This window comes from Triticum urartu, chromosome 5A (assembly GCF_056163025.1).
Source record: "Triticum urartu cultivar PI428250 chromosome 5A, HENAU_Tu73, whole genome shotgun sequence".
Taxonomy (NCBI): domain Eukaryota; kingdom Viridiplantae; phylum Streptophyta; class Magnoliopsida; order Poales; family Poaceae; genus Triticum; species Triticum urartu.
Genome location: NC_141877.1, coordinates 488,587,122 through 488,611,164, shown reverse-complemented (window position 1 = coordinate 488,611,164; position 24,043 = coordinate 488,587,122). Strand labels below are relative to the sequence as shown.

At 42.7% G+C, this 24,043-nt stretch overlaps 3 protein-coding genes and 1 non-coding gene across 4 annotated transcripts; 3 read left to right on the top strand and 1 right to left on the bottom strand.

The window, feature by feature from the left end:
* Positions 1-613: 613 nt before the first annotated feature.
* On the top strand, positions 614-8,472 carry LOC125509987 (uncharacterized). The gene is given in 17 exon segments (XM_048675067.2): positions 614-872; positions 1,995-2,289; positions 2,383-2,638; positions 2,770-2,995; positions 3,073-3,223; positions 3,321-3,539; positions 5,048-5,373; positions 5,456-5,548; positions 5,655-5,742; positions 5,839-5,887; positions 5,966-6,072; positions 6,167-6,260; positions 6,263-6,354; positions 7,244-7,357; positions 7,446-7,522; positions 7,650-7,694; positions 7,805-8,472. Coding segments are annotated over 16 exon segments (2,325 nt in total). The 5' UTR covers positions 614-872; positions 1,995-2,097; the 3' UTR covers positions 8,001-8,472.
* A 1,273-nt stretch (positions 8,473-9,745) lies between these two features.
* Positions 9,746-12,115, bottom strand: LOC125509986 (uncharacterized). The gene is made up of 3 exons (XM_048675065.2): positions 11,925-12,115; positions 11,468-11,759; positions 9,746-10,049 (listed from the first exon to the last, which is right to left on the bottom strand). Exons 1-3 carry the CDS (start codon positions 11,968-11,970, stop codon positions 9,992-9,994), a joined length of 396 nt encoding a protein of 131 aa, XP_048531022.1. The 5' UTR covers positions 11,971-12,115; the 3' UTR covers positions 9,746-9,991.
* A 68-nt stretch (positions 12,116-12,183) lies between these two features.
* Positions 12,184-12,257, top strand: TRNAN-GUU (transfer RNA asparagine (anticodon GUU)). The gene has a single exon. It is a non-coding gene; the product is annotated as a tRNA-Asn (tRNA).
* A 9,091-nt stretch (positions 12,258-21,348) lies between these two features.
* Positions 21,349-23,505, top strand: LOC125509985 (PPR containing protein). The gene is made up of 3 exons (XM_048675064.2): positions 21,349-22,071; positions 22,160-22,355; positions 22,998-23,505. Exons 1-3 carry the CDS (start codon positions 21,691-21,693, stop codon positions 23,258-23,260), a joined length of 840 nt encoding a protein of 279 aa, XP_048531021.1. The 5' UTR covers positions 21,349-21,690; the 3' UTR covers positions 23,261-23,505.
* Positions 23,506-24,043: the final 538 nt, after the last annotated feature.

The window sequence follows — 24,043 nt, the reverse complement described above, 5'->3', positions numbered from 1 at the left end:
CTCCGAATCACCTCTCGCTCGTAAACGGAACCACCATGCTTGTTGGGCTTCTTGTTCTTGTGCATCATCAAGATCAAAGTAATGTCCTCCTCGTCGGTCATGTCATATTCCTCTTACGGCGAGGAATCATCATGCGGAGAACAACTCATCTACGATGCAATAGTTTTGATTACCACCTACTCATTTGTCCACAACCAAAAAGAAATAAAGCAAAAAAAATACCTTGTGCACAATTCGTCAAACACCTAGAGTGCGAGGAGGAAACCGGCCGGCAGCGCATCAGAGGCTTTGTGAGCGTTGCAGTGTCGCTATATTGTGTCGCGTGTGGGGATAGGATATGAGCTGAAACGCTTATAACTATATTTAATTTGGAAGGTGATGGGAAGATGATTAACACGGGAGTGATTGAAGTGGGATTCGGTCTTTGTACACTCTACCGTCCGATCAATCAAGAACTTGAAGAACAGCTTATTTATTTTGGTCGGCTCTGTAGTATCCAAGTGGTGATTTTTGTAATGGTATAGAGAATATTGATTTTGATTAGTATATACAAGAAGGATTTAAAAAAAGATGGTCTACTTCTGCGCTTTCTTAAACCTTGCGAACCAGAACCAGAACCAGAACCAGAGAGAGAGAGAGAGAGAGAGAGAGAGAGAGAGAGAGAGAGAGAGAGAGAGAGAGAGACCGTGGCACACCATCATTGTGACTTGTGAGTTGAAGACTGCAGTCTGCACAGCCCAGGTGAAGCCAACAATTCTTCATCTCCGGAGCCGGTGAGCCCTTTGGCGGAGTCAAGGTCAAGCTATCCCGACATCTTCGATTCATGCTCTGCACCGCGCTGCAGACGCAGGCCTTTGATCTTTCTTGTCCAGGTAAGGAATCGATGCGTCAATTATCACGGATTTTCACGGGATCGGGGTTTCCCTTGACACTGGTGTCATTCCCGCGCGCCTCGTTTCCCCATGCTCTCGCGTAGGTAGGATACAGTAGTAGCAGAATAGTTCAGATTCGAATTTCAAAAAAGAAAGAATAGTTCAGATTCGATCGCCGATCGCCGGAACTTCCTTGTGTTGCAGCAAAGCTCCCGCGGCCGGATTATGAGCGCGCGATATCTCAGAAGCCATGGATTTCTGCCGGACAAAGATGTGGTAGCTCCCCTCTGCCGGAGGGCGGGAGGGGTGCCGGCTGATGGAGAAGGCCGCCACTAGTAAGGACATATAAGGGGTGGCGTTTGGATTTATTTTTTTTTATGGGAGGCGTTTGGAATTTGGGATAGGTACCGGCCTCAACTATAGCCCCGGGTGAAAAGCCTACTGTCTGAAGAAGAAAAATGCAATTTGTTTTCAGTCATCTGTTTTAATTCCACAACAATCCCAATTTATCCTATTTCTGCGCCTTAGCTTCTCTTCTTTATATATGTCCACGTCCAGGTCATCTTGTTGGCAATTACCCACTCCGTCCCGAATTACTCGTCTTAAATTTGTCCAAATACGGATGTAAAACCAAAACAAGTAATTTGGGACGGTGGTAATAAATGGCAATCAAGGTTTTGTTCACTACTTACTGGACTAGTAGAGTAGTATATTGGAAAGAACCTTTCTTCACACCTGTAATTTCATCTTATTATTATTATTGGTTGTGCTTGTATGTAATTTAATCCCAAGATGGATGCAGATTTTGTTGGAGATCAGGGAGGGGTACTACTTATTCCTCACCCCTGTTTAGTCGCAAGGGTGGCAAGTTCATTTTGATCCTGTTGAACAGATGCTCCCAGTTTTGAGGTGCACCTGCAAATTTCCTTCAACATACTAGCCAAATACAGTAAAAATTAAATTATATCGCCCACGCGTTGTTACAAATAATGGAAATTAGACTATGTTATAAGGCGAGCCATAACCACTCGTGATGCAAACTTAACCTATGTTACACCCTAATCGGTCGTCATTATATGTTATTGATACTTACTGACAACTTTTATCCCAACTTTGGAGCAGAGAGGGTCACATCTCAGCTGTTTGCAAGACTGGCTCACATAAGGGGATACGGAGGTAAACGGACCGTCATAACCGATTGCTGTCTTTACAAGAGTATAAGAAAATGGGCAATGAAGCTAGTGCGCATGCCAATACTTTCCTGCCAAACACTATGGATTTTGGTATATTTGAGAACATGCTACAAGAGCCAAGTGTCACTCCAATTTTCCTGCCAGTAGAATTTCTTAAAGCCATCACACACAATTTTTCCAAGGAGCGAGAACTCGGAAAAGGTGGGTATGGAGTGGTTTACAAGGTATGATGGATTCTTTTTCTTCTTCTTCTTCACTATCCACTTTGAGAATATCATCAAAGAAAATGTCTATACTGAGAAAAGGAGGTTGGACAGGGGATGCTTCAAAATGGGAAAATGATTGCTGTGAAGAAACTTTTTGAAATGCAACTAGAAGATGATCAATTCCAGAATGAGGTCACCTATCTTATCGGGGTTAAGCACCAAAAAATAGTACAACTTGTAGGCTACTGCGCTGAATCACGGTGGGAAGCGAAGCAAGTAGGAGAGAAATATGTCATGGCTGAAACGCGGACAAGACTACTCTGCTTCGAGTATCTAGAAAATAACAGCCTTGATAAGCATCTTTCTGGTATGTTGTGCTGTAGCCAGATCTTGTTTTCCTTTATACTTCATTATTTTGGCATAAATTAAGTTGGATGATACAATATACATATATTGGTTCTTTATGCATATAGTGGTTCTTCTGTTCTATTTCTACAGCTGAATCTTGTGGACTTGAGTGGCACATAAGATATGATATAATTAGGCGAGTTTGCAGCGGTTTGCATTACCTTCATGATGAGTGCCGCATTATTCATTTGGACCTTAAACCCCAAAATATATTGTTGGATGATCATATGATGCCCAAGCTTGCAGATTTTGGTATGTCTAGGCTCTTTGGCAGACAACAGTCTCGAATTATCACCAGAAGTCGTGGGGGTACATTGTAAGCTATTCCTCCTCAGAAATTCATTGTTTTTCGATTGATCTAGTATATAAAAATGTATCATTTTTTTTCTGCAGTGGATACATGGCTCCCGAGTACATAACAAATGGATTGATCACAACAAAGTCAGATATATTCAGTTTAGGCATTATAATCATAGAGTTAATGACGGGACACAGGAAATATCCCGAGAGTAGTGAAACACCGTTTGAGGACTTCATCGAGAATGTAAGATGAATAAATCCATCCCACAAAAAAAAGTAAGATGAATAAATCCAACATTTTCATTTTCATGATATGCTAAATTATTGTGGCAAGTTTGTAGGTGATTGCAAATTGGAGGCACAGATTGGAAAAAACACTAAGTTATACAGCGTTGGAAACATGTTCCGAGCAAGTAAATAGATGCATCGTATTAGGACTAAATTGTCTTAATCCCGATCCCAGTAAAAGGCCCTCTGCATGGGATATATTACAAACGCTGAATGAATTGGAAAGCACAAAATATTGTTTTGACATGAATGATGTGCCAGCAGTGGGCCAGGTATGATAAGTAATGGCGTGCATTGGTACATGTTATGCTACTCCTTCCTATCCAAAATAAATGTCGCAGTTTTGAACTAAGGTTAAACTAAACCCTAAACCCTGAACTAAGGTTAAACTAACCTTACTTCAAAACTGCGACTTAATTTAGATCGGAGGGAGTAGTTTTTATTTTCAATAAAGAGCATTTTATTAACTCCAAACATCGCATTGCGACGGCACAGCATCATAGAGTTAAATTGATACAAACTAAGTGTAAATCCCTGCGCTTTGCTGCATTTTATTCTGAAATATTTTTACATAAAATTTGTATTTTTACGCATAAAGTTGTGAAGATCAAATGATGTTGAAGTGCAAAAAATAAATTGAAATATTAAATTTTCATACATTAATTTTGACACAATTAAGGCAATTTCAAGGTGCATTAGGAGTCAGTTTTTAAACTGGAATATTTTTAGAGTGATGTGACCTAAAGTGGATGTTGCATTAGGAGTCAGTTTTTTTAGAATAAAGAGGGATAGCTCAAGCAAACAAGCGTCCAGACTAGGAAAAAAAAAATGACTGACATATAGCATTACAAAAGGAATAAACATCCTAAGGTTGCTGGAGGACCAATCAAGACTAAAACGCCATCCATATGGAGTAAACACATTCTCAAGCTAGCACTCCATTGACAGTTGTACCATAGAGTTTTACATACATCAATATAAAAAAACTAATTTTATTGCTTCAATAAAAAGCTGATATACCATCCTTTCTTATGGTAAGTTCTTTAGAAAACATCTTCATTGTAGTACAGGAAAGGGAAATTGAACTCGTAAGAATTTGCCAACTGAAATTTATCTAACTTTTCCATTCATGGAGCTTTTTAAATAAAATTTATGCGTTGTTTTACAAGAATGGTCAACTGGATATCTGTTGAAATTATTTTTCTAAGGATCTAAGGTGCTCCCAAATTGTTGTGGACCGTCCGTTTTTTTATCCAACATTTGATACACATATTACCTCAGATGAGTAATAGGTCATCAAGTACTATCCAAAGGCCAGTATGGTCAATTTAATCTCTCATTTTCTTAATGCTAGGTGTATTTATTTTTGAGGGAATTTCTAATTTGTTATGTGTACATGCTATCTTTCCTCCTTTTTTTTGAGGGTTCCTCTTGAATTACTGATTTTATTCCTGGTAGAAAACCTCATATGGCCCATGAACAGCCCATACGGGTCACTTAAAAGAGCTCCTCTGTCAAAAAAAATCTCACTCGAAAGAATTTACAGTAGCACTGCTTCATGTATTTAGTCAAGGAAGAAAATAGTTTTAGATTACAGAGGTGCAAAGCACACAAATCAGAACAGCACATACGGGTAAACTTTGCTGAGCTTATCTTAATTCAGTAGTCGAGCATTGCATTTTTTAATTCTTTTTGCAGGGAAGAGCATTGCATGTTAATTTACTAGCCTAAAACAAAAGTGCTCGATATAGTAAGTTCATGGCCTCCTCTAATCTTACAGGAATCAGAAATAGACGCATTTGCAGGGTGTGGTGATGTGAATTCCAACAATTTAACAGCAAAATTGAACAGAATGATAAGTAGATCATCCTCCCCAAGTTCTACAAATATGAGCGCCGTTTTCCGCTCTGCTCCCAAAGGAAGAAAGATATCGATCCATGCTTTCGAGATCGCCAACACAATTGTCAAGGCCTCCAATCTGATAAAATCCTTCTCTAAAGAAAGAATAAGACACCTGAAAGAGGGCATGCTGAGGTCTGAAGGTGTCCGCCGTCTTATTTCGGAAGATTACAGTCAGTTGTCCATTGTCATTGAAGACGACATACGGTAACATGATTTGCTGGACCTGGTTGTTTAGCAGTTTATATTTGTTGAAAAACCTTACATGCATTTGGTTGGAATTATGCAGAGAGGACTTGAGACGATTTTCGATAGAGGTTGCCAGGTTTGGAGATCTGTGTGAAGATTGTCAATGGCACAATCTCAGTAGATATTTCTGCAGGTAAAACTTATCGTGGTTGCCAGTTAATTCACTGTGGAGTCCATCTCTTCACCATGCCTCATCTTTATGTGTTGTTTCTACATACATTGCTCTTGCCAATGAACAGAGGTGATTCTCCACTGCCATCTAAGAACTTCAGTGAAGAGGTACCTCCCAGTATGAAGTATCTAATAAGATTGGCACAACACACCCGGGTTAGTATATACTTTTTTTTTGCACAGTCGTTACATCCTTGTGGAGAGATGTTTTCATCTGACAAAACCCTGAGATTCCACTTTCCATCTGTTCAGGTTCTACATGAAGAAATGCTAGCACTGGACAGACTTGTGCACGCTTATTGTACTACAAACTAGCTAAGTCGTCACTTGCATTCAATGAGTCTCTTCTCCTTTCTAATTATACAACAACTATATGCAGATGTAGCGGCTATTCCTGTTAGGAAACAAATTGATGCTATGAAGAACCAAAGGGGTGCGGTGAAGGTCTTGAAAAGCAAATCATTTTGGTCAAAGAGTATGGACGATGTAATAACCCCCGATGACGATGATTTGCTATTAGTGTTTCTTCATTCTAAGTCTAGTCATGGAATTACCAATTTTCCATGTTGTCTTGTTGCAGATTGTGGAGAAACTTGTGGAGATCGTAGAATTCATGCATCTTCAAATCAACGAAGCTTTCTCGAAGAGTCATGCAAATGCAGAGCAATCATCTGGAGACTTCACATAGCTATCAACCTCACGAAAACGTTAGGAGCTACTGGACTTGCGTTGCATTATGCTAATGTCATTTTGCAGCTAAAAGCTTTGGTATGCCTCCCCTGACATCAAGTTATATATCAGTAAATATTTTTTGAAAGAAACCACATGCATGTTTATTATGTAAAGTTGGAAATACTCCCTCCGTTTCTAAATATAAGACCTTTTAGAGATTTCAATACGGACTACATATGGATGTATATATACACATTTTAGAGTGTAGATTCACTCATTTTGCTCCATATGTAATCTGTATTGGAATCTCTAAAAAGCCTTATATTTAGGAATGGAGGGAGTACAAAAGAAGTTTATATAACAGTAATTGTGACACCAACTTGAACACCGAAATTAAGGATCCTTACAACAGAAGTTTCAGACAGGAGTAAAGCCAAGGCCAAAAAACTACTATAGCGAAGCAATACAGCCGCAATATCTTCTCAATGCCTTATCTTCATCTGTATCCCTGCCCAGATGCCTAACACAGCAACAAAGAACAAAAATGGAAAACAAATGTCATAAGGGGACCGGATCACTTTGTGATCAGAACAGACTCTGCTCCTTTTCCAAAGCAGCTGTACAAAATCTGTCCCTAAAAGGGAGATAAGCATGCATCCAAGCAAATTGTTGCCACAAATGATTAGGGTACATGAAGTTCCCGGGGGAGATCAACAACTTCCCAAACCACTTTCGCCGCCCCACAGCCAAAGAACATGTGATGAACTGATTCCACACTATGCATAAACTTTTCATTCAGTGAAATTTGGCAAAGCTTTTGCCACTGTTTTTAATTTAAAGAGAACACACACACACACACAAATTGCATCCTGGAAAAGCTGCCACATGAAGAGCTTAGCATTCCAAATCAGGATGTGATGTAACCCTCTCCCCAGCCAATCATAGACTCTTGTTATGCTTTAATGACTGCATATCCCACTGTCAGGCATTGGTATCACCGGCGGTTCCTCAAAATGACCGGGAGGCATTATACCAAGCACTGCCTCCTCAGATTAAGCCAGTTTTGCATACCCAGCTGCGTAGTCCCGGCAGAGATCAGGTAAGTAGCACACCCTTTTTAGCAAACATAACGTGTACAAAATAGCAAATCCATACCTTGTCATCTCGGTTGCCTCTGCATCTTGTAGAACATGACGCGAGCAGGGGTGAGAGCTGAAATGAACAGGGTACTGCGATGGCTTGTGCCAGCTGCCGAATCCACAAGGTACTTGATGCAAGTTAACAGAACAGCACTACTTTTAATAGTACTGCACAGATAACTAGACATTGGAATCTTGTTCTTAACGATGTACGTTCCCGGTTAAATTTGTTGCCTTCTTGATGAATATCAGGCGGTACCACGTGAATGGAGTATTTGGAGAATGGGAGATGAAAGGGTACGCAGCGTATAATCGCCCGCTAGTCTTGTTTCTATGTTTGCTCATGCAAATAGATGTATAAACTGCAATGTCCTGTCAGGCTCTCATGAGTTAATTCACTGTGTCAGGATTGAGGGTATCGATGTTGACGAAGCAAACTGGTTCGAACAAGAAAGTCGGATCAGTGTCAGTTACATGCTCGCCCATGCAGATGCCAAAGTGAGCAAGGTAGAGACGCTCTACTACGCCAGCAAGGAGAGGACCGAAGGTTACATACTGGACCTTGTTCTGGCTCTTCATCGTCTTGTTTCGCCCGCGGACTAGAAACGAGCCGACTATGAAGGCTCTGATAAACAATTGAGACAAGCACAACTTCAAGCATTTGAATGAACTTATCATCCAACCTACACCGTCGAAGCAACGAGGAGATGTGGTGTCCGTGGGTGCCTGATTTTTCGCCCTTTTCAGATGCATCATACAATTCTAACGCTGAGAAATGAGGCGATTCTTGTGAATTTTCAGCTTTTAAGCAGGCTCTCATTTGTTAATGAAGCCTTTGTGAGAACTCTCTGGGATTTTAGACAGAAAGCTTTCACTCAGTTTAGTAGACAACTAGAAATGGTGACCTCACATTTGCACAGCTAGGTTTTCTTTATGTTTTTATATGTGTCATTTGGATTTTTGACATGCTCTTCAAAACATAACTTTTATCTATTATTGTTGCAGCTTATTGTATAAAGTTGTAAAATACCATCAAAATATCCTTGCTAAATAAAATGTTATTACTTTTGCTTGACCTATTGAAATATAATTTTTCGCCAATCAGTATGATGACACGCGATTTATGGCAACCTTTGAAACATACGACAAACGAGTTACTTGTGCAGAGCTCGAACATAAGAATAACATTGTCTAAATCTAGTAAGCATTAGTATGAACATGGAGTAAAAAATAAAAGCAACTATTCCCACAGCAATCACGTCTGGAAAATTTTATGTATCTAATCCAGTGGCAGAAGTACAGATTGTTAGAAGCAATAAAACAATATTTGTCAAAAGTATCAAACATCAATCATCACAAGTAGAATCATTTTGTGGATGCACAGAAAGAATGAAGAGCATATGCCTTTGTGAACACGACCACGCAGTAAATTTCGGATTCCGTGATCGCCTGATCGGAACCATCGGTTTCTCTTTGGAGAATGGAGAGTGCAAGAACAAACGATGAACACCTGGAGAAGTGGCCTTGATCATTATGCCAGGCTTTGTCAATCCCAATATACGTGGGCTAACTACGATCTGATGGCAAATTTGAGACGATCTGGCTTTCTCGAGACGCCAACCTCCTTGTGAAGAGCTATAGCTCCTTTATATGAAATTGGAGAAAGTGGGTCAACTCCTTAATTCCATCTATATGAGCATTCATTGAATTGTTTTCTAGTTTGTGATAAATTGAGATTTTGTCATAGAGATGTTTTTTTTACAATTCAGTTTGAGACATTCATTGAATTGCTTTCTAGTTTGTGGAACTTATATGTACTGTAATGTATTTATGCGAATCAGCGTCTATTTTTTTTAGTATATATATCCTTAACTATCTTAGTAGAATGCTCTAGAGCGTACATGCTGCCCTGACTAGTGTGTGTAAAGTAAACAAAAAACTATGTGTATAACCTATCTGCTGTGTAAAAAAACCTAGAGCCTTGGCACCAAGTAGTCATGGCAGCAGCCGGTAGTTCAACCTCTAGGATTACAACCCATACGGATTTTTCCTAAGAAATCTATACACTAGGTCATAGGAGTGTCTGTGTTGGTGGAAAAAAGAACCCATCGTCTTCAGGTGAAAACACTAGGGCCTTGGCACAGAGTAATCAGCTGTGACAGCAGCCACTTGCTTGATGTGTAGGGTTCTAACCCTACTTTTGAATATGTCACGGGAGAGTTCTAATTCGCCAATCTTTCTATACCAGTTATTTAGAACACTGATATTTTTTTATCAGTTACCAGCATGACCTATCAGTTACTGTGCCAAAGTACAAACTCAAGCCTTCAGGTCTGCATCTACGAGCATTTCAGCACCAAGTTTCCACAATCAACGAATGAAAAACAGTCAAGTCTGGATCATGTACACTTTGCACAACACCGTCCATCCATGGCCCAAACAGTTCAGCAAACAATGTAAACACAGTTTATTTGACACAGGTAACAGAATACGTTCATATAGCTACACATAATAACAAGCCAGAAGATTCACTAGATACTGCGGCACGCCCAATGTCGAAGATGCAAGACACGAGTAGCTTCCAAGCACGCACATCACCAGAAACAGCAGCAGCACTCCTCCAGACAGCAGCAGCAGCATAGAGCGGCCAACCTGAAAAAGGAAACGTAACATTAATGCGATGAAAACAGGAAAATAGAATGAAAATACCGGGGGTCTTGTGCAATAAAATGCTTCATCCATTGAATTATGCATCTATACACATCTTTGTCGAACAAAAAATCTGTATCAAGACATCATCCTGTGTAGTAGTATGAATTGACACTCCGGTATGGTGCAAGTCTAAAACCCCGAAAATACATTGATTAAGGCATGTAGACTTTCAGCTAGGGATTACCTTACATAAAAAAGGACAGACCCAGTGCATAGAAGCTCCCACACAAGGTGGGGTTATAGGAACCTAGTCTTACCCCTGCAAAGTGCAATGCAGAGAGGCTGGTTCGAACCCAGGACCTCTTGGCACAAGTGGGGAGGACTTCACCACTGCGCCAAGCCTGCCCTCAGTGATTACCTTACATCTACTTAATAATTTAAAGACTGATTAAATGTATGGTATTATTTCGTATGAAATGAAAACTCTTCGCTAGTCCACAGGTTCAAGCTTGGTGCCCAAAATGACGTGTGCAGCTATCAGTCATCCTACAGGTGCTTGCATAACACACTGACTGTTTCTTTTTTTTCCTTTTGGGTTCAGCTAACAGATAGTACATTCAAACAAGTGAATTATAGGCACTTCTCAAGGGATGTATTTTGGGTGGACACAAAGCATTGATGCAATACTAGATGAGCATCTATTGGTTATTCCAGATAGCCGCTGTCTAAGGTCAATGACTATCTGCAACTCTGCATCAGGCAACAGTGTGCACTAGTCTAGCAGACGTATCCTACCTCCATTCTCTTTTAGATGTCGATTTAGAGTGCATAAATGCAGTGTTCCAAAGATGTGCGAACAATATGTCAGCAAAAAAAAAAAATTTACGGGCTCCTGCTACAGCGTGGCATCATCTCGAAGTTGTGTATTACTAGATGTTTCAATATGGAGGCAAATGCACACCAGCATATATCTGTGATTCTGTATAATATCGCTTCTACACAATGCTTTGTTTTATTAGGTGCTAGTAGATACAAGACTTTTCATTGTGAAGTTCTTGTTTAGGCAACAGGTAATGAATTATTTATTTATTACACAAATTCAACCAGCACGGGAAAATTAATATCTGGATGATGTATTCACGATTCAGACATACTTTAGTCTTGAATATGTAAACGATTTCATAAGGAACCAACCAAGCCCCTCTCACAAAGAGACCAAAGAACTAGCTCCAGAACAACTAAGCATAACCTGATTATCTCAATTCTCAAATCTCAACAATGAGCTGCAAGTTCGCCATAAAGAAAAACTACATTATTGGTGCGCTCTAAACAAGAATTTCACCACAGCCAACAACACATCCCAATCGCATACCCAAAACTCATAATGCATGTCAAGAGAAGGCCTGAATTAACATTACCATCCTTTGAGGAAGCCAAGGCAGCAGTCATCGTCGTTGTGGTGGTGGTGGTGGTGGTGACCATGGTGGTGGTGGTGGTCCTCGGCGTGGTGGTCATGGTGGTGGTGGCCGTGGTGGTGATGGCCACCGTGCGGCGGCGGCGGCGGGTAGTAGTAGGGCGGCGGCTGCTGCGGCTGGCCCTGGCTGAAGTATCCCTGGTACCCCGGCGGCGGCGGCGGCTGCTGCTGCGGCGGCGGGTAGTACGGGCCCTGCTGCGCGCCGGGCGCCGGCGGCGGGTACACCGGCGAATACCCTGCAGGCCGCGCGGAACAAAAACACAGATCAGACCATGGCAGACCCTGCCCCAACAACACACGCTCCCCAATCGATCGAGGGAAGTGATGCGTCGGTGCCGATTTGGGGGGGAAGCACGGAGGGTTTGGGGGGAGATGAACGGGGGGCGGGGGCGGGGACTTGCCTGGCGGCGGGTAGGCCTCCTGCGGAGGGACCTGCTGGTAGCTCATCGTCTCTCGGCGTCGGCGGCGGCGGGGTCGATCCCTTTCTCCTTGTGATCTACGGCGGGCGGACGGGGTCGTTCGGTTGACGCCGGGACGGAGGAAAGACGAGACGAGAAGCAAACCGCACGGGGTTCTCGGCGCGACCCAGCGACTTCCTTCAGCTTCCCGTGGGTTCTTTCTTGGGGTTTAGAATATTTACCAGGGCAACTAACCAACAAAGCTGGAATAGCTCAGTTGGCTAGAGCGTGTGGCTGTTAACCACAAGGTCGGAGGTTCGAGCCCTCCTTCTAGCGATTTTTATTTTTCGAATTTCATTTGATTTTTCCCTTTTTGCAATTACTTTTTCACCAACACATGACGTGTCATTTTCATCCAAACTAATATTGCCCATGTCATCTTTCATTTTCCCACGAAACAATGCTTCATTTTCATTCCATTCTGCCATCACATGAGATGTCGTTCTCACCCAAACTATTTTTGTTACCATGATGTGTCGTTTTCGTTCGAAAATGTTGTCCGTGTCATTTTTATTAAAAGTACCACAAGGTCGGAGGTTCGAGCCCTCCTTCTAGCGATTTTTATTTTTCGAATTTCATTTGATTTTTCCCTTTTTGCAATTACTTTTTCACCAACACATGACGTGTCATTTTCATCCAAACTAATATTGCCCATGTCATCTTTCATTTTCCCACGAAACAATGCTTCATTTTCATTCCATTCTGCCATCACATGAGATGTCGTTCTCACCCAAACTATTTTTGTTACCATGATGTGTCGTTTTCGTTCGAAAATGTTGTCCGTGTCATTTTTATTAAAAGTACCACAAGGTCGGAGGTTCGAGCCCTCCTTCTAGCGATTTTTATTTTTCGAATTTCATTTGATTTTTCCCTTTTTGCAATTACTTTTTCACCAACACATGACGTGTCATTTTCATCCAAACTAATATTGCCCATGTCATCTTTCATTTTCCCACGAAACAATGCTTCATTTTCATTCCATTCTGCCATCACATGAGATGTCGTTCTCACCCAAACTATTTTTGTTACCATGATGTGTCGTTTTCGTTCGAAAATGTTGTCCGTGTCATTTTTATTAAAAGTACCACAAGGTCGGAGGTTCGAGCCCTCCTTCTAGCGATTTTTATTTTTCGAATTTCATTTGATTTTTCCCTTTTTGCAATTACTTTTTCACCAACACATGACGTGTCATTTTCATCCAAACTAATATTGCCCATGTCATCTTTCATTTTCCCACGAAACAATGCTTCATTTTCATTCCATTCTGCCATCACATGAGATGTCGTTCTCACCCAAACTATTTTTGTTACCATGATGTGTCGTTTTCGTTCGAAAATGTTGTCCGTGTCATTTTTATTAAAAGTACCACAAGGTCGGAGGTTCGAGCCCTCCTTCTAGCGATTTTTATTTTTCGAATTTCATTTGATTTTTCCCTTTTTGCAATTACTTTTTCACCAACACATGACGTGTCATTTTCATCCAAACTAATATTGCCCATGTCATCTTTCATTTTCCCACGAAACAATGCTTCATTTTCATTCCATTCTGCCATCACATGAGATGTCGTTCTCACCCAAACTATTTTTGTTACCATGATGTGTCGTTTTCGTTCGAAAATGTTGTCCGTGTCATTTTTATTAAAAGTACTACTTGGTCTTTCAGAACCTTGTACTTGGGTCGATGAACCTTTTATCTTCCTTTTGAATGCTCTTGTAAACGATGAACTTTCATTGGGAATAAATAAATAAACTTGAGGGCTTTCCTTGCAAAAAAAAAAAGTACTGCTTGGCCTTTTATCACATGAGACCATAATTGAAGCTTAAATTCTTGGTACAGAAACGGTAACCCACTCTAATGACACATATATGACACCAGAACATAGTTGAATTCTTGACTGGCTCCTTGTAAGCGCAAAAAAAAAAAACTTGACTGCCTGATCGTTTCTCATTTTCTACTAAAGGTTGTTTCTCGACCAAATGAAAGTATGCACATGAGACTCATGGTGAGGGTTTCTCTTCCCCTCTCGTGACTGCGGCGTCCAAGGCACTCATCCCCTCCAAGCTTCGGTAGCGAACCCGTGAATACACCTGCACTCTACTTGCCACTCTGGCCAGTAGTTTAGCCACACTCGGGTGCTAGTAATTTAGCCACTCGGGCGGCCAGTAGTGTAGCCACTTGGGCGGCCAATGGTGGAGAAGGGGATCCCGGTGCATCAGCTCTGGCCACTAGTTTAGGTTATTGTTTTTTTTCTTGAAGGAACGATGTTCAGCAGATTGTGGCGATTCATCTTCGAGTTGGTCTTCCGAGCGCCGGTCCTCCTCGAGTTCGCCTGTCGTGACTAAATCGGCAGAGCTCCGGCATAGATTCATGTCGTCTTCTTTGGACAGTGAGTTTAGGGTTTTTCGCCGTGCGTGACCGATGACGAAATTTAGTGTCAAGTGCTTTAGATCAATTCAAGGGTTTAATGATGGATGATTTGCAGCCCTGGGGTACTAGTCCTTACGGGCAGGTGCACGAAGACTTCTTGTGTGACATCAACAAGGTCAAGCTGACTAGTAGGGGAGTAGAGATAGTTGCACGTTGCCGGCTCTTTCTGACGGTGGTAGTATTAGTTCGGTGACCTATAAAATAAATCTGGGTCCTTTTTCGAAAATAAAACCTGAATGTTGGTTCTGAAATCCTCGTCCTACCAAAACACAGTGATACTACCCTACTGCATACTACTCCCTCCATACCAATTGAACTGCTAAAATGAGATATATTATGATATAGAGGTAGTAAAACCGTTTGATTCCCTTAAATACGTGCGCTTCGTAAGAGCATCTCCAACAGACGCACGGCAGCGCGGTGCTCTAAAAAAGTTTTGCGGCGTTGAAATAGAGTTTTTGCACATGGGAGGTTTGCTAGACGCACAAAAACACGGTGCCCAACCCCGTGGCCCCACATGCAGGAGCCCGCATTCACAAGTCGGCGCCCCAAATCTGCAGCCCCGCAGCTCGCGTGCGCTAAATTTACAGCATTGTTTTTTGTGCGTGTTGTATTTTATAGCTTCTGCTGGAGCGCTATTTTTGATCACGCACGCTATATAGGCATATTTTTCAGCGCGCGGCTTTCTGTTAGAGATGCTCTAAGCACCTATGTGCATCTGGAGTGCAGTGTGCTGCCTGGTGCAGTGCAGGAATGGTCGTCAGTAGTCAGGACATGGCTTGATGATCGCTCGGAACGGCTTCTGCTACATGCGTGAAGAAAAATAGGAATTTGACGGATCAAACGGCAGAGTGAATGAAACAAAGAAAAAGAACAACAAGAGTGGCTGCATGCGCGCGCGAACAGATTAAGACCTCGACTAATCAAGCTGCATAGTGAGGCAAAGAATAGAAGGGCAATAGTGAAACTGATCAAGTGAGTGATTACCTGGTTTGGCGCTCGGTATCTTGTGGGTTTTCAACTGGCTGGTCTCGCTAATGAAATCGGGAGCCATGACTCATCTTCCCATAAAAAAGAAGTAAACAAGGAACAATTTCCCGGTTGTGATGAATGAATTGAGTATGAAAAGAGATGAGAGGCTGGCATGAAGGGTAAGAGCCACTCGGGCTAGCCAAGGAGACTGCCTGATGTGCATAGTAGTGAGAGACCGATCCACCAGAGAGAAAGAGATCCCATTCACAGCCACAGGCAAGTCATCCTTGGCTACCAGAAGAAGCCATTACCACCATGCAACGCCCCTCCCTCTCACTAGATCTCTTCTTCTTCTTCTTCTTCTTCTTCTTCTTCGCATCTCTCCCTAATGCTCTCTCTCTCTCTCCACATGGCAATCGGAGACTTTCCCCATTCGGCCAGGCCTGTGTGCCCCATTTATGGCACCTCAAAGTGGCAAAGCATCGCGACGCAGAATATTGCCGATGCAGGCAAAGCAAACGGGTCCAGATCTTCCCCCCATTTGGAAAATATTCCGAGAATCCGGTCGCCGTGGCCGTATAATTTTCTGCGGCCCGTGCTGCCCGAAGAGCGCATCTCTGCTGCTGCAACTTGGCCGGGCGCGTTGACAGCGGAGAACGGAATTTTGACGGAGCCTCGATGATGATGTGGGAACAAACGCATTTGTATAATGCAATACGTACAGCTGAGCCTGGCCACTTGCATGGCAAATCTATGGACGGACGCCACGATCTTATCGTCCTAATCATGTGCTTTAGCTCAGAGCTGTACTGCGGGCAGTACTGAGTACTGACAGCATGCATATATCTTTGCTTTTCTGCTGCCTGATGCTTGATGCTCGGCCACTTGATGACACTTGTGCACGGCGGGTCGTCACGAGTGACCTCAATTGCTCCGGCTTTTGAGTTTTTCTGTATTTCTTTTTCGTGCTTTTGTTAAGCCCATAGTAGCATGTCGGCAGCAGCCTTGCACTTGCCGTTTCTGGATAATCATTTCATTGGAACCAAAATAGTACTCCCTCCGTTTCTAAATATAAGTCCTTTTACACATTTTAAATGGAATACAACATAGACATATTTTAGAGTGTAGATTCACTCATTTTGCTTTATATGTAGTCACTTGTTGTAATGTTTAAAAATGAAGGGAGTATTTCTTTACGGCGGTAGTATGCAAGATGCTTAGGAAAGGTGCTTGGAGAAGTAAATCGGATTTTCTTTAAGCATCGGTGCTCATTTCTATAGGGTAGATGCTTGATTATGCACCCCTTTTGTAGGGATGAACACTCGTGCTAAGGAGAATTCAATTTATTTTACTAAGCACCTTCCTAAATGTCTTGCATTGTACGAGGCCAGTCAATAGTCGGCTAACTTTTTTTATGAAAAAACTTTCAATCTATTAATTATGACATACAAAGAACGCAAAAATGACAAAAATTATAGCTATGTCCATAAACAACCTCGACGACCGCAAGCACTAGAGCGAGCCGAAGACGTGTCGCCGTCATGGCCCCTCCCTTACCACAACTGGACCAAACTTGTTCTAGTGTACAGTTGAAAAGTCATCATGCTAGGGCCCTACAGAACCAGTATACAAGAACATCAACCGCCGTCAATGAAGAGAAATATAGATTGAAAGAGTACAACATGTAGACACACAAACAAAGACAAGCTCCAAGCAGATCCACCAAGACCACTGATCGAATTCTACAAGATCTATCAGAGACACACATTCACACGTCCTCTGACGACGCTAGACGCATCCCTAAAATGAGGGCTAGGTAGGAAGATCCTCACTCCATCCTCAGAGAGTTGCCACCTCTCGTTTTGCTAAGCAGGACAGAAACCCACCAAAAACCGAAGCAAGACCTCTCCCACCTACAAGGGCCAGGTTCCACCAACCACCGCGCCTCCATGCCCGCAGGGCCACCGGAGACGAGGCGGTCCAGCGATGGCGTCGACGGAAGGCAGAGGAGCCCTAAGCTTATTTTCCTGGAAGACGAGGCGGCGGCTGTATTTGGCTACCTTAAGTTTTTCTTTTACTTTGCTTTGACATAAGATAGACCGAGTCACGTCGTGTACACATTAGTCAGGTAATTGTATCGCTAGGGAAGGGTGCACGATAAGCTATGTAAGACGTGGTTTAGCTCTGCACTGAACTCATTAAGCTATGTAAGTCGTGTACACATTAGGGTAGCACTGGAATGTATTAGCTCTGCACTGAACTCAAAGATATCTGAGACTTAAATAAAGGCGAGACAATTCCCAGCTAAAATGGAATACCTGAGAAATCTCAAATTAGGGCAGCATGGGTTGCTGCTGATTTTAAACCAAAAAATAGCATCAGTGTTGTGGGTGTTGTGCAACGGCGCGGCTATGTGCCACCCAATGAGAGCCCTAGCACGGCTCATTTGCACGGGAGCATGTATTGGGTCGGCCTAGTAGCCATGGCTCACCTACTGACGACATGTTACTTTTTTTTTCTTCCGTTTTTATTCATATTTTCTTACTTTATCTTCAAATTTGTTTATATTTTGCAATTTTGAAATATATATTATAAAAATTAAATATTTTGTTTATATTATCCGTAAAAAATGTGAAACATGTATATAAAATGTATTTGAACTATATGAAAATTACAACGTGATTCAAATATAATTTAAAAATGTACAACTGGATAAAATATATTTGAAGTTCTGGAAAAGTATTTTTTTCAGAAAAACATTCGTAAGAATATAGACTGAAGAAAAAATATAAAAACCATGAAAAGACACAAATAAAAATGAAGAAAATAAAATAAAACTAAAGAAAACTAAAATAGAAAATTAAAACTAAAAAAAGAACATATCAACCGAGCGATCGGGCAAAGCGAATGTGCCCGCGACAACGTGCGAGGGAACAAACGCACGAACGCGCTAAAAATGGTCCGGCCCGGTACTGTAGAGACTGTAGGAGAGCCATATTATATATCAGTACATGCGATACAAGCACTTTCGCCTGTGCAGTGGGCGCTGCTATACCTCGCTTCTAGCGAGACCGAGTGAAGCCCCGCATGAGAGGGGAGGCACAAGATGGGCCGGCCCAGGCGCGCGGGAGGCCACAGTCTCTGCTTTTTGTTTGTTGGTTTGTTTGTTTGTTTGTTTTGTTTATACTTCCAAATGCTCTAAATAAATTAATTAAAAATGATATAAAATGAAAAAATGAAAAAATGTTAACCAAACTTTTGAAAAATGTTAAATGTTAAAATAAAAATGTTCATCATGTATACAAAAAATATACAATGTGTATGAAAAAGTTATCATGTATTTAGAAAACGTTAATCAAGCATTTGAAAAAAAATATGAATCTTGTGTTTTGAAAAGTGTTAATCATGCATTTGAAAATTTTGTATAGAAAAAATGTTGACCATGTATTCATAAAATGTGAATCTTGTATTTGAAAAAAATGCTAATCAATCATTTAAAATTAAAAATATGTATGGAAAAAATGTTGACCATGTAATAAAAAATATTAATCTTATATTCAAAAAATGTTAATCAACCATTTGAAAAAAGATAATGTGTACAGAAAAAATGTTGACCATGTATTAACAAATTTTAATATTTTATTTGAAAAATGTAAACATGTATGAAAAAAATACAATGTGTAAGATGTTAATCATTTATTTAAAAAATGTTTAACTCATATAAAAAAATCAGATGTATACAAAAAATATTGAATATATACTGAAAAAAGTTAACACGTATTGAACAGAAAAGAGAATAGAAAAACAAATAAACAAAATAAAAAAAGTGAAGAAAACAAAGAAATAAACAATGGAAACCAAAGTATAATGAAGAAAGAAAGAAAAATGAAAGAAAAGGGTGAAAAACAAAAGAAAACCAAATTTGTAATGAAGAAAATAGAAAAACTGAAGAAAATCAGTGAAAAACCCGAAGAAACCAAAGAAAAAGTAAAATATAAAACCAAAAATAAATAATTAAAACCGGACCAGTGCAACCATTGTACAGGAAAGGAAAGAGCAATCCATAGACCGAGCGAGCACAAGTGTCAAGTTTAGAACTTGAACCCTAGTGAGCTGGTTCCATCACAAAAAACTAACTATCTAAACTACGCTTAGTTCGTTCACTCGATGACTCGATGCTGTAACAAACTAGCAATCTTGCAGCGCACGGCCAGTTCAATAATATATTGGGGAGCTTCACCTAGTCGTCTCCCACCCCAATGACTCTCCCCTTTCATGCACAAATATTGCCCAAGGTTTAGCCCTTTGAATTCCTGAGCTATGCCATGTGCTGGTATGGCTAATGTCACTTTGCACCGACTACAAATGGCGGAGCTTTGTTGGGGCCCGGGGGGGGGGGGGGGGGGGGGGGGCGCTGCCCCCCCAGCCTTTGATCAATTCCTGAATAAAAATTATTTAGGGAGGTTTGGATTAGACTTTTTTAGCATCCCCCCCCAAACACTGAAGATTTTTGTTTCGCGCCCCCCCCCCTCCCCCCCCCTCAATGATCTTCGGCTAGCTCCGCCACTGCCGACTACATATCCAAAGTGGCACTCTCATTGCTCCACATAAAAGATGTGGTATGCCCTTCAGTGTTAATTTCTTAGTGCGATAAAGTTTTGCCTCATGACTTGGGGTTCATCGTCTCGGGGTTGATGCTCAGGAAAACCCCAGCTCCTCATGTCGGGCTCCATGTGCTACCTTCGTGTGCACGACCACGACCGATTGGAGGGCTTGACCAAGTGATGTTACTCGATCATGGTGACTTTTGGCATCCATTTAAGTGACACAGACTTCATCCTCATTTGTTCATGAAGACGCTACCTCTCGCCCATCTTATTCTTCGAATTTGTCGCGGCTTGATAGTTTGAGGGGAGAGAAAGCAATTAATGTCATTATGAAGATTATTTATGTCATGAAAGTTGGTTCCAAGATAAAATGTAATTAATGAAATTAATGTTGCTTCAAGAATAAATTACAATTAATGTAATCAATATTTTTTTAAATCAATTGCAATTAATGTAATTATTATTGTTTTCAATTTATCATGATGCCATGGACAGTTGGATACATCATCAGCGACATTCTCGTCGACCACGAGGCATTTGATGATTTTGTCAATCTTAAGATGCGATGCCGGCTCAGTATCTCGAGAATGCTCATAGGGATAGGACATGTGACCGTGCGTTGTTAGAGGTGAGTATATATGTACATAGGCGTCTGCGATTGTACTGACGCGGGGTGTTGAATATAAGCACACCGACGTACTTCAGTTGTAAGTAGACACCGGTGGTAGAGGTAGACAAAGTGCTGAGATAATGGTGTAGTAACTATTTTCTGTTGATTAAATAAATAAAATGGATGGGTTGACTTTGACGCACACCGACGCATGACCGCCGCGGGCCCTTATTTTGTTTGGGTCCGTCACCGTCCAAACCGCGAAGACGAAGCGAACCAACCTGTGGTTGAGATGGTTAGGTGGACAGTGATATCCCCAACCCATCAGGGTTCAAATCCTGGTGCTCGCATTATTTTTGGATTTATTTCAGGATTTTTGGCGATGCGCTTTCAGTGGGAGGAGACGTTTCCGTCGACAACGAGGCGCCTACGGTGCCTTCATAAATCTCAAGATGATATGTCGGCTCAGTCTCTCAGAGGTGCTCATAAGGGTAGGGTGTGCGTGTGTGTGTTCATAGGGGTAAGTGTATGCGTGTGTATACGAGTGCTTGTGTCTGTACTGATGCTAAAAAAAAAACCGCGAAGACGAAAACGACCCACATTATATCCGGACCAAATCTTGGTTCGCACCCACAAGCAACGAATCCTGAACCCCCTCCTTCCTGCACGACCCTGCACCGTCTCGTCTCGTGCCGCCCACCCGCGCCGCACGCGGAGAATCCATCCAACGCCTTCCTTCGCCCGGTTTCCTTCCGGTTTGCCTCCCCTGCCTGCTCCCGGCTCACGCCATGACCCTATCCCCCAGCGACACGCCGAGCCCAGGCTCTGCAGCGTCCCGTGCGCCGGGTCTACCCTCGTGGAGCACCCGCCGCGAAGCTTCCTCCTCTCATCAACTCTCCTATCCCCGAGTCGTCAAAGCATAAAAAAGCTCGCCGTGTCGGCAAACCGGAGGTTGCGGCCGCCCGACGACACACACCACCACCGACCAGCGCAACGCAACAATCTCCAAAGTCCAAACCCCAAACTGCACTCCACTCACTCCACACGCGCGCGCGCGCGCACGATCGTCTCGTCGACCAGCCAGAGAAAGAAGATGCAGCAGGGGAGGACGAGGAGCCGCCCGCGCATCGCCGGCGCCCGGCCGGGGCCCTCGTCCTCGCCGTCGCGGCGTGGCGGGAGCAGCGGCGGCGAGGGCGCCGGACGGGGGCTCCGGCTGCCGGTGCAGCTGGCGCAGGGGCCGCGGCCGCGGAGGCGGGCCGACGGGAAGAGGGCGCTCACGCGCTCCGCCTCCGAGCCGGCGCTCTGGTGGCGCGACGACGCCCGCGTCCACCCCGTGACCCATCCGCCTTCCCCGCCGCCGCCGCCGCTCGACCGCCCGCACACCTGCTACGACGTCCTCGCGCCAGACTCCCCTTTCTACGGCTCGGCCGCCTCCTCCGCCTTACTGCTGCCTGATCGTCGCACGCCCTGGGAGGTACGGCACGGTCCGTGAACTGAGGAGCGCGGCGCGCGCATTCATTTTAGTTCGCGGGGTGAACTGGATGGTTTTTCTCTGTATGTAGGAGGCCAAGGTGGTGGTGAACGTGACGGTGGAGGGGAGCCCGGGGCCGGTGAGGGCGATGGTGAGCCTCGGCTCCAGCATCCGGGACGCCATCGCCGCGGTGGTGGAGCGGTACCACCGGGAGGGGAGGAGCCCCCGGCTGGACCCGGCCTCCGCCGACTCCTTCCAGCTACATCACTCTCACTTCTCCCTCCAGAGTAAGCTAGCCATTCATCGTTTTTGACCTAATTTAATGGATATGCCATGCCAATTTGCCGATCAAATGGGGATTAATTAGTCTAGTTTTCTGGTGCTAAAGATGTGGTTGTTTGATTATGTTGTTTGTGACGCAAACCATTTTCAAGTGCTGTCATTGTCACAGCAAGTTCTGCACCATTCATGTGTACTGGGATGTCTGAATCATCCGTAATTCAGAATATGTTAAGAACTACTAATGATGTTTAATAATTTTGTTAGTTATGTAGCAAGTCTCTGAAAAACAGTCTATGTTCAGGTGGCATCTGGCTGTTTGGTTTAGTCATTTTTGTCTTGCTTGAAATTTATTTCTCCCACCACTTCATTCTTTAAGGATTCAGCAATAATATAGGCCAATCGTTACGGGTTAGGATGTAGACAACTTTTTTCTTGACAGAACATGTAGACAACTTATTTGGTACTAGTTGTATGTAATGACTTCTTTTTTTAGATCATCTATGCAAGGACTTGTAAAATGATCACTCTGAAAAGTGTATGAACATCATTCAGCGAACTTCTTCACCCAAAATTTAAAAGTTATGAAATCAGCATTTCAACTTCGGTCGAGTGGACAAGTAACACCTTGAGGGTATTTTCTCCGACAGGTTTAAACAAGAACGACAAGATCGGCGAAGTGGGCGGCAGAAATTTCTACCTGCACAAAAACGACGGAGGCAACGGGCTTGCACTTCAGAGGGGAGAACCTGGTGTGCATTCAGGAGGCGGTGAAACTACAGAGAGCCATGGAGGGCAGCTTGCCGGTGTCCCGTACCACCATCAGCTCCTCGCCATTGTCATGAAGAAGCTGGATAAAATCGGCAGGCGAACGAGGAGGATTTGGAGGCTCCTGACCTGTGACTGCACATGACTCTGATCCTGTGGATGTTGATGGTAGCCTAACAGCCATCGTATACCGTGACTGTCTGGTGTAGTAGTAGGCTAGCACTAGTAAGTTAGGTTAGAAATCAGTGCGCGGCGCCGGTGGTACTGCTGTTGATTGACGATAAAGAAGGCATGCGGCGCGGTAACGCAAGTTATCCTCGTGTTGACGTGTTGATAGATTGGGTTGATCAGGACAGGAAGTATAAGGTATAGAGAGAATTCCTTATTTAACACTGTGTATAAATTTTATGTCTTATTTGACATCGATAAATAATTTCTTTTCTGTCTAATAACGAGTCTAAAATTAATACCTTTTATAACACTTATTATGTCCATTTTAACCTAAATGACATCTGAAAAGACCTTTTTGCCCTCACGTGATATGTTTGTGTACGTGTGTGGGTGTTGCTATGTGTGTGCTACTGCCCTCGCACTGATGCTGCGTTTATGTTCTACTACACCGCACACACACACATACCATACGAGAGGCAAAAGGGTCTTTTCAGGTGCCATTTAAACTCAAAATGAATGAAAGTATCATAAAAGACATAAAATTTAGCCTCATTGTTAGATAGGGAATAAATAGGTTTTCAGTGTCAAATAAATAAACGAAATTTAAGATAATGTTAAACAAGGAATTATTTCTAAGGGATATAGTGGAGCACACGTACGCTTGGCAGCCCGCGCACACCACTCCTGATCTTACGTCTTATCCTTGCATAAGCACTAGTGATTGTGTGGCTGCAAGTGCAAGGTACGCTCTTGACTA

What these genes read in the sequence shown, in the direction of transcription:
- LOC125509986 (XM_048675065.2), bottom strand. Translation starts at nt 11,970, where the DNA reads ATGAGCTACCAGCAGGTCCCTCCGCAGGAGGCCTACCCGCCGCCAG. An exon ending in GGAGGCCTACCCGCCGCCAG is followed by an intron (nt 11,760 to 11,924) that starts GCAAGTCCCCGC and finishes CGCGGCCTGCAG; the next exon opens with GGTATTCGCCGGTGTACCCG. An exon ending in CTTGGCTTCCTCAAAGGATG is followed by an intron (nt 10,050 to 11,467) that starts GTAATGTTAATT and finishes TTCCTTTTTCAG; the next exon opens with GTTGGCCGCTCTATGCTGCT.
- LOC125509985 (XM_048675064.2), top strand. Translation starts at nt 21,691, where the DNA reads ATGCAGCAGGGGAGGACGAGGAGCCGCCCGCGCATCGCCGGCGCCCGG. An exon ending in ATCGTCGCACGCCCTGGGAG is followed by an intron (nt 22,072 to 22,159) that starts GTACGGCACGGT and finishes CTCTGTATGTAG; the next exon opens with GAGGCCAAGGTGGTGGTGAA. An exon ending in CTCTCACTTCTCCCTCCAGA is followed by an intron (nt 22,356 to 22,997) that starts GTAAGCTAGCCA and finishes TTTCTCCGACAG; the next exon opens with GTTTAAACAAGAACGACAAG.